The sequence below is a fragment of the Danio rerio genome, chromosome 1 (genome assembly GCF_052040795.2).
Source record: "Danio rerio strain M-AB ecotype USA chromosome 1, GRCz13ab, whole genome shotgun sequence".
NCBI lineage: Eukaryota > Metazoa > Chordata > Actinopteri > Cypriniformes > Danionidae > Danio > Danio rerio.
Genome location: NC_141021.1, coordinates 24,736,610 through 24,747,500, shown reverse-complemented (window position 1 = coordinate 24,747,500; position 10,891 = coordinate 24,736,610). Strand labels below are relative to the sequence as shown.

Sequence of the window (10,891 nt, the reverse complement as noted above, 5' to 3'; positions counted from 1 at the left end):
ATAATTTAGGTGGCCTATACAATTTTAAAAGTAACCTATGTTTCAAGAGTCAGATTAGAGTTGTAATCACTTTTGAGGAGCTGTTAGTAACTGAATCTCTCTAGATTGTGTCAGACAGCCCCCTCATATTTCCCAGCACCTACGCAGGAATACAGACACATACACACAAGGACCAGGGGGTCTGAAATGATGAGAGGAACAAGACAGGAAGTGGTTGTTCTTGATGCGTCTTTCTATATTTCTCTGTCTTTCTCAAGCGTAGGAGAGTTTCATATCCTGTAATTCAACTCACATATATTAAGCTACAGAACTGCATTACCCATAATTCTTCAGTAATAACATTTAGGAATGATTAAATGAATGCAAAAGAGTGCTGCTTTAGATAATTAGCCTTCTCTATTTTTATCTCTGTCTTAAAGGTTCGCGTTACACTGCGTTAGATCAGCTAAGTCTATCTTTACAGATTGCTGACGCAGTGAAATGGCATAATGACTCAAAATGACTCAGTCAGGAGGTGTATTATTTTGTGTTTTCTAAACTCGAGATGAATGTTTCAGTATCATTTTCAGGGGTATCTTCCCAGTCCCATACACCCCTTCATATTTGACAGTGTGGGCAGATAGCACAAGGTATGGAATACCCTATAGATAGCACTTGTGATCTTTAACACATCTTTGCCTGTGTTTGCTGGTGTTTCAGCACCTCCTCAGCAACTGGAGCCTATAGGCATATCTGATAATGCTCAGTCTCTCAGGTTTGGGCTTAACTGTCGTAAATAGAGGATTGTGTAAGGCTTTGATGCTGTATGGGTGGATTGTGTGTGTGTATGTGTATCAGAGCGCTCGTGTGGTAAGAGAACAGTGCAGGTGCTTCCTGTTGTAGAAACGAGAAACATACTGCGGCAGGGTCACATAGAAAGAGTGTAAAAATGTGTGCGTGTATTGATTTTGTGTTGTGCAGACCACAGTACTCTTAACATTAGCCCAATATGGATCAAGGCCTACTGGTGTATAGTCTCTTTTGAACGCATATTACAGTTTAAACCTACCTATATCTTTGAAAGAATAGATAAACCAAACTGACAACTCTGTTAATGTTAATTCTATTACAAAAAGTGATACATAAAATAACTTAACAATTTTTGGTTGTCCGTTCTACTGTCTATAAGTGTTTTTTTACAAGCACATTAACTTGTACTACCAACCTTAACCCCAAATGTCAATTAGTAACACTTTATAGATACTCTAAGAAAAGTGAGGTGACATGTCAATGCAAACTTGCAGGGTTTATAGAAATAAAGTGTAGCCTGAAAATATTTTGTCAAATGATTTTTGCCTGCACAGGTAATGTCACTAAGGTTCAAAACTACACTGGACCTCACTGACTCACCATATAGACACAGCTAATTTTTTTTCCAAAAAATCTCATGTTTTACAAAATAAGTAAAGAATAAAATAGTATTTGGTCACACTTTATTTTGATGGTCTGTTTGTTGAACTGAAGTTACATTCCATCTACGCCAACTAATTCTCATTAGATTATAAGTAGACTGTTAGGTTGGGTTTGGGGTAAGGGTTAGTGTAAGCTGACATGTACTTGCAAAGTTTCTTACAGTCAGTTAAATGTCTGTTGAAGGAGCAGTATCAGCAGATTTTAAGCAGACAATCTACTAATACTGAAATGGACCATCAAAATGAAGTAGTATTATTTGAAAGAAAAGTAATATATTAACAAAAAGCCTTGTTATGTGTGTTAACTCTTGATATTGAAGTATTTTAACATGTGTATTTGCAGCTCTGACTTTCTTGTTAGTTTCAATTGCCTATGTATTTATAATATAGAATAAATAACAAATTTTGATTTGCTAGTTTTCACTTGCACGTTTGTTTATTTAAAAGCAGCTGATGCAATAATGTTTCAATAAAAGATTGATTGAATGGTGGAACTGCAGGTAATCTCCACGTTTCACAGCAACAGCTGACTAAACTATTTGGTTTATGTAGATTTCTAACATTAGTACAAAATATTTCAGTCAGCACATAACCTTGATTTACAAAACCTTTAAAAATTTGGACCGTATTTATACATTTTTCAATACAACTGAAATGATTTTCATGGAGCCATGAAGTATAACGCGGTTTCAGCGAGTTCAGAGAAAGACGTTCTCCTGCTGGGATGTGGTTTCTGGGTCTGAACTCAGTTCTCCAAAAACATCACTTCATCTCCATAAACCACATAACATGTACTCCTTCTGTCTGTCTTTCTGCTGCTCTTTCTTCTGTTCTCTACCAAATCTTCCTTTCATGTAGTTGCGATTAGTAGAGCACTTCTTTGTTTTTACAGCTTGTGTTCATTAAAATCATATATATATATATATATATATATATATATATATATATATATATATAAATATAGTTAAAGTCAGAACCATGTTAAGATCAATATTATTAGCCCCTTAAAGCTAAATTTATACAGAACAAACTATCTTAACACAATAACTTGCCTAATAACCCTAACCTGCCTAGTTACCCTAATTAAGGCTTTAAATGTCACTTTAAGCTGTATAGACGTGTCTTGAAAAATATCTAGTCAAGTTTTATGTACTGTCATCATGGCAAAGATAAAATAAATCAGTTATTAGAGATGAGTTATTAAAACTATTGTCTAGAAATGTGTTGAAAAAAATCTTCTCTCCTTTAAACAGAAATTGTAATAATTGTAATAATAATTGCTAATAATTCTGATACACACACACACACACACACACACACAGTGCTCTGCATATATAAGTACACCCCATACAAATCTCTCTTTTAAAGTCATATTTTTAATAGGAGCTATACAATATTATATTTGTGCATGTACATTAGATTATTCAGTACTGAAGCCAAATCTGAAGCTTATCTAACAAAATAACTTATGATACCGGTCCAAAAACCAGTACACATAAATTTATGTTATAGAAGAATACTACAAATTTAAAAAAGAAGAAGATCAAGAGAACCAGATCAATTGAAAAATTTAGTTGAAATGTTGTAGGTTGTAATTTTTTGCAATATTTTGCTTGAATTTAATTGTATTATCTTTCAATTTCTAAATATGTTTGGTGACTAAAATAATAATTTAATAAATAAGTCTGTTTAATAGATCTGCTTTGTTTAAATGCACCAAAACACATTGCCTGTATTCACTGAGATATGGATAAAAATATTCATTTTAAAAATGAGGTGCACTCTATGCTGAGCCCAGTACTTGTTTTACACAAAACAATGTCCAAACCAACACTACTGTACGTGAGCTGTTCCAAAAGAAACTATTGACCCACACTAAACACAAAACTGCTGTGTGATTTGATACAATGAACCAGTCTGAACTAGCTGATATATGGGGAAGAGCGGGACACAACGCAACATTTTGTAACAATGGGGTTTTGATGTTTTGTATAAATTAGGTTCACACTTGTCTTGTACAAATATGTGGCTTTATTTTATTACAGTGTTTTTTCCCCTTATCATTAAACCCTGAAGAATGTAAGTAAAACGTTTCAACTTAAAATGGGGTTTACTTTTTCATATAAAAATCTTTTTTTTTGCTGGTTAAAAATATTCTAATTTTGATCCTTGACAATGAGCATTGCAACCAGCACCGTTCAAACAATGTGCAAACAGATCAAGAAACATATTCAGACATCCAGAAAAAAAATCACCACTAATTTCATAGAACAGCATAGTTTTAATAAGAGTGATGCATGCTGCAATTTGTATTTCCCACCAATACAATTGGATTTTAAAATTCTTATGTGTTTTCAGCTAGTTCGAGAATAGATTAAAAAACTGCTAAATCACTGACTGGAGATTAAAATAATATAGGATTTATCTCATGTTAAACAAACAGCAAAAACTAAGATACTTTTAGTTAACCTCAGCAAGAAATTTAGCAAATAAATGTTGAACCATATCTTTAAAAGAATTTAGAATTTTGGCGCATCTCAGTAACTAGTTAATGCTGTTACGAAGCATGGAAATGTTTAAGCCTTGAGCATTGCAACAAAGCATTATTGAGCGTTATTTTGTTCCCTCACCCATAATAATACATAATTAATATGCAATATCCTGCGTAATCTTCATAGTAAGTGTTTGTATTGTACAATTTAATATTGTTGCTACATTTAGTTGGCACACAATGTCTTTATAATTTTTCTTACTAGTGACTAATGCACACCTATCCTTCACAAGGACACTAACAACCAAACCTTGTGTGTTGTAACATGGCTAAAAATGTAAATATTTACTTTTACTTCTTGCGTTGTCCTCATGAGTGTTATGTACTGTATGCGACCCAACCAGAATTTATCTATTAATCTTAATCTCCACATCTGGTAAATGTATTTATTTTCCTGGTAAATGTATTTATTTTCGTTCTTTTTCGAAGCAAGTAGGAATCTGCTTGAATATAAATGGCACATTAACTATGTGTCTGAGGTACTAGATTTTCAAAAATGTATTGTTATTAGTGAGCTGCTTTATGTTTACAAATTGCAAATGCATCACTGTTCGCAGAAACTTTCAGGTTTAAAAAATAGCGTTAAAACTTTATTGGGCACAATGAAAAACTGTGATAGAATAATCTTTTTTAATAGATTAAATATATATATATATATATATATATATATATATATATATATATATATATATATATATATATATATATATATATATATATGTGTGTGTGTGTGTGTGTGTGTGTGTGTGTATATGTATATATATATATATATATATGTATATATGTATATATGTGTATATATATATATATATATATATATATATATATATATATATATATATATATATATATATATATATATATATATATATATATATATATAAATATAAAACTCATATTTTGGCAAAAATGTTTTTCTAGCAAATATTTTGTAACATTTCTTTTAGCTTTAGTGCAATGATAAACTAAACAATATAAATTATGAGTTTGTTTTTGAATTATACTTATTTTTATCTTTCTCTCGAGTCAGCAGAATGCCTAGTATTTTTCTTACAATTCTTTTGGCTTCAGAGCAATGAAAAACATGATGATTCTTTTTTCTATCAAATCAAAATCGTTTTTTAAGTATATTTTAGGAAGTTCTGTCACAAAGTAATCATTGTTAGGAGTGCAAGACATTAGACATTAAAAGCTGTCCTGCAATTCAAATTTTTGATAACATATGCTTTGTGTTCATGCAGTCAGATGATATACGTTAACTCCACATTTTCCTCGGGTCGCTGTGTATAACAGACTGCACAGCTACATTTGGAAACTCTTTTTTTTATTAAACATCTACTTATTTATATCACTACAAAAAGACAAATCAAATTTGAAGTTTTTAAAATGGAGAATTTCTGAAAAGAAACAAATCCTGAAAGCTTAAAAACAGTGTTAATAATAAAAAAAGTTTTTTTTAGCAAATCAGAAATACAAAAATGTATTTGTCATCTAAAATTAACAATACAGAATTTGGTCTCATTGATCTCATATGTGAACCTGTATTTAAAAGGTCTGAAGTGAGTTTAAAGGTCCATTTCAGTTAGAAAGAAAACAAAACTAAATCTTGTTTTTTAAATGTCAAAACATCAACATTTAAATAAAAAAATAAGACTAGAAGTGCTACAATCTACAAATGTAACCACATCTGAGCAGTTCAAGACCAACAACAAAATTAAAAATAATAATACAAATAAAAAAAAAACAGAATAATTTTATATTCATAAAACTTCAAAGAAACACCATTTCACTGAATAAATATAGGTTCAGTATGTATACTGTGTCTAGAAATCTAAACAGAAGACTCAAAATCAGAATCTTTTGAGTCAACAGCATTAAGACATCAGTGTTAAGAAGTCTTTGTTGTAGCTTCAGTTACTTGACTTTGTGTGTGAGAAACGATTTTATCTTAGTGATCCTTTCTTTAAAAGCATTCATGAGATTTTACAGGGGTTAAGGTTTAGCAGTCTTCGTCTTGTCTGTCTTCGTGCCCGATTTACAGCTGTTCGCACAGCACACTCAAAAACCTGTTGTACGCCACGATTGCTAAGGGCCGAACATTCCAGATATCCCTTGGCACGAATCTCCTGTGCCACCTGCTTGCCCTCTGGGGACGTGGTGCAGTTAGCACGATACGGGCCCATCTCACGATGGTCTGTCTGTGTGGCAACAACCAGTACTGGCACCTTCGGCAGATATTCCCTCACCTCAGCGATCCATTTGTGCCGCAAATTATTTAAAGAACTTGGATTTGCTACTGAATAGCACAGCAAGACCACATCGGCGTCTTGATAGGACATGGGCCGGATTTGGCGGAATGTATCATGTCCTGCTGTATCCCACAGTCCTAAACTGATCTGGATTCCATCCATGAAGACATCAACTCCAGTGTTCTCATAGACAGTAGGTCTGTAGCTATCTGGGAAAGTTTCAGAGGTGAACCGTACCAGAAGTGCCGTTTTACCCACTGCGCAGTCCCCAACCAGTACACATTTCACCGAGGTCTCTGTCAACCCGTTCATCCTTCTTTCTCCGCTCTTGTAGTTCTTGAAAGGTGCAGTCTGATAGTCCTAACAGAATCAGCAGTGTCCAACAGATGATGATGTCATCACTGAGATGTAAAATTTTACAAGTCTGTGTGGAGAAAACACAGCATTCTGGAGACGAAGCCTCACGCACTTAGTCTTGCGCCGTGGTGTTTTACTCCTCTGATCTATAATCCAATGAAGGTTGAGGGACTGAAGTCGTTGTGTGCCATATTCAAGATATTCAAGACATAGATATCCAAAAGTCAGAAGTCTGGCAGACAGTTGTGTCTAGTCTCTTTCCGTCTCCTGCATAATTCAAAGAATAAAGAATTCAAATTAGTATGCTAACGCTAAACACAAAAAAGGGTTGGCTGACTTTCCTTAGTCCCTGTTAGTCATTGGTCACTAAAGCAGAATGAACCACCAATTTCTCTGGCATATGTTTTATGCAGCGGATGTCCAGAACTAAGTGCATTCACGAACACTCTCTCATTCATACACAGTGGCCAATTTAGTTTTTCCTATTTCACCACATGTATTTGGACTGTGAGAGGATCCAGAAGGAAAATCACACAAACATTGGGACAACATACAAGCTTTCTGATCTAGCCAGGACTCTTGCTGTAGACATCTTGCTGTAAGGCGCTAACAAATGAGCTGGCCCACACGAAATCTGCGCACGCAGAATTCCACAGATTTTCCACAGATTTTTAGCCCACCGTTAATGCTGTTTATTTACTTGAGTAAATCTATATTTATTCAGTTTTTTAATTAATTACAGTAATATTATTGACTAATGTGAAAATGTTCATCAGATTTATTTATAATGCAGTTTGTAAAGATATATTTTCTGTCTTTTAGTAGATATATAATATATATTATATGAGAGACTTGCTTTGTTTACCAAATAAAGTGAATCTAATTGGATTTGCATTTTAAAAATTAAATAAAAAGTTATAAATATATTATTGTTTTATTTCACATATTAAGGTTTTAGTTATGATACTCCCAAAATAATTCTGCAGAAATCCACAGATTTTTACCAAAATTCTCCACAGAAATAGCAAAATACATCCGCTGATTCCGTCTGGCCCTACCAATGAGCCACCATGCCATCTACTTTTATACAATGCAATGATATTTTAAGTGATTTTTTTTTTTCACTTTATTTAGATGAAAAGCAGCAGGAAAAGACATCAGGTCAGTTGAAGCCTCAAAAGTCAGAGCAATATTATTATATATCTCTATATTAATCATATTTAATCTTAAAATGAACTCATATCTAATAATGTTTTTCTTCTTATTCTTCCTTTGTTTAGACAGAAGATCACACTGAGATACATCTTCTTCAAGTGAGACATGGTCAAGACGGCATCACATAAAAGTTGCTTACAAAGACTTTCAAAAGTTATCAAAATTTAGCAAACCATAAGCAAACCATGAAAAACAATATCAAATATTCTTTAAAACGTGATACAAAACATTAAATGATACATTTAAAAATATTTGAAGAGTTCAGATGCAAAAACCTATAAATGCCATCTAAAATTTGCATTTTTATCAGGCTCCTGCGTGAATGTTCAGTAATATCACTTTTTTGGCAAAGAATAAGTCCTTTTTCTGGCCTTTAAAGTGAAATATCTCAACATAAATAAAGGAGGCTGAAAAAAATGTTCATTTTTGATGGAAATGTCAGACAGCACTTGGAGGTTTTCGCATCTGAACTCTTCATTTAGAGTTGGCAACATAGCAAGATTAAGTATAGTTTGTAAAAGGGTATAGAAGTGAAAGCCAAGATTTTTTTTTTTTTAGCTAGATCAGACAATACCCTTAAAACTTTCAAATGAATACAAGAGCCAGAAAGGATACAATGATTATTTGTATAAGCAATAATAATTTCAAAATAAATAAAATTAATTTGATAGATTTACTCACCCTCTGATATTTCCAATCCTTTCTTTTGTTCTGTGAACACAAAATAAATTATTTCCAAAATTGTCATAAAATGTGAAGTTTGCTGTTGTTTGAACTATATTATACTTTATTTATTTGTACTCCACTGATGAAAGTTTGAGCAAATGTTAACAGACTTAAAAAACAAAAACAAACAAAAAAAGAATGGTCCGTCCCTTGAATAGTCTTTGAAATACCAAAAAAAAAGGATAAAATAAAATAAAAAACATCAGGCAATAGTCCTAATTTTTCTTAGATGTAAATTAAAATAAAAAAACATGCTAAGAGGACAGCAGGCCCGTTTCATCACAGGGCCCAGGACAACTTTAACTTGGTACAATTGCCATAACTCCCCTGCTGTTGTAGTAAAATTTAAGAACTGTCGCTTTGTTTTCCGAAAAAATCAGACCAACACACCTGCTACAGCTTATTAATTTATTTTATATTACAAAATGGGTTAAATCCGAATATGACATTTCTGACATGTTAAAAAAACAACGACAAAGATTATTCTCCAAAAGAAGGTAATGAATTGCACTTCCTAGGCCTACATCGGCTGCCATGAGGGTTAAGTACTTTTAGTTAAATTGCAAATTCTGAGAATTATGTAAATCCTTTTAAAATTACTTTAATGGCTTGCACATCTCATCTTCGTAATCAGTTGCACATGTTGTTTCCACTTTGAGTTCCATTTTGTTTTGGGCAGAACAAAAATAGGTTTGACAAATTAACTGAGTCTAGAAGATGACACTATCAAAAAAACTAAACAAAAATACAAATTTTTGTTAACAAAATAAACTAGTAAATTAAAAATGAGACAGCTCTATAAAAAGGATCACGTTTTAACTAAAGTGCTTCACAGTCAAGTTTTCTATTATGATTTAATATATAATTCTAATTGAAGACAGCCCTTAACATTTCAATTTCAATTATTGATTAATGAACTTCCCTTTACAATTACATTTTGTACTTTACACTAGAAATTTCGAATTCACAAACATTGTTTTAAAGCACAGCAGTTAATAGATGTATAACAGAATATATCAATGAAAAACAACTTACCCCTTTGAGCTCTTAAATTGAGAGTGTCACGGGTGCATTTCGTTTTGTTAATTACTTTTGTTTAGTTTTTTTTTTTAAAGAATGACTTCAGTTTAGATACCAGTCCAATTCTGCATATTTTTCAAAACTACAATTGTTAAACAGGAAATTCAAGTCCTCGTAAGAACAGAAAGATCATATCCTCTTGTAGGGAAATGAAATGTGAGGCTGGGCTCTTTTCTCTGTAAAATCTTACATCAAATCTTTTTGATGCTTCCGCTGTGACTGTGTGACGTTCTCAGCTCATCTGTCGAGTCTTGCTTCTTCTGCAGTCAAGAACTCGTTTTGTGCATGACCTCAGTCTCATGCAGTAAGGAGAAAAACAGATATAACCAAAAACAAGACAAACCCTGATGAAACTTAAGGTTTTGTTCTAATGCTGGGGCTCAGTAATTTAGTTAAATTAATCTTGCTATATTAGAAGCCAAACATTACCATTTAATAAAGGTGACTCCCAGCTAGTATTAAATTAACAGTTACCATAGCAGCTTGTCAGTAAGAACATTTAGTTTAAGTGCAATACAGTAATTACAGTACCATAGCCTCAGAGCACTTGTCTAGGTGAATAAGGAGCATGTTACTGAGACATGATAGTTGTAGTAACCCAAAACTAAAAATTCTGTCATCGTTTATTTACCCGTTTCTTGTTCCAAACATGTTTAATTTTCTTTCATCTGTTGAACATAAAATCAGCTAATAAAGAAAGCTGACCTTTAGTTTTTTTATTATTATTATTATTTAACTTTATGTTACTGGTTTTGGCTTTTACTTGAGTTCAGTTATGTTCAATGCAATAGAAAATGTAAAATCAATACAGCAAAGATTTTTACAATACAAAGTTTTTTCAATGGTTCTAGTGTAATAAATTCATTTTTTTAGCTGTGCAAATGTGCAATTTGGTGTTAATGGTCATTCATTGACATGTACATAATGTATGAAGAAATTCAATACTTTTTATTATGTTTATTATTATAAAAATTAGTAAAAGTTAGAGAAAACGGCTTTTTACTCAAAAAGATAAAAGGGAGATAAGTAGAAATATGTGTACTGCAAGTTTATCATCAAATGTTTTTAGTTTGGAGTGCTAAGAAAACTGTGTAAATATAATGCAGTAGCATTTTAGATTCAGAAGCCTCGTGTTAGATTGTAGACACCAAAGTCACTCATTAGCGGTTTGAGTGCACTACTTAGTCAACAACATCGCCCTCTGATGGACAGGAAGTGCAACTTTATTCAATTTAACAGCTGCCTCTTTCATCATGGAGAGA

General features: G+C 32.5%; 1 protein-coding gene across 1 annotated transcript; it reads right to left on the bottom strand.

Moving 5' to 3' along the window:
• Positions 1-5,305: 5,305 nt before the first annotated feature.
• Positions 5,306-10,691, bottom strand: rhoh (ras homolog family member H). Its single transcript, NM_001327973.2, has 3 exons — positions 9,585-10,691; positions 8,505-8,534; positions 5,306-6,875 (listed from the first exon to the last, which is right to left on the bottom strand). Exon 3 carries the CDS (start codon positions 6,561-6,563, stop codon positions 5,976-5,978), a length of 588 nt encoding a protein of 195 aa, NP_001314902.2. The 5' UTR covers positions 6,564-6,875; positions 8,505-8,534; positions 9,585-10,691; the 3' UTR covers positions 5,306-5,975.
• Between the last annotated feature and the right edge of the window lie 200 nt (positions 10,692-10,891).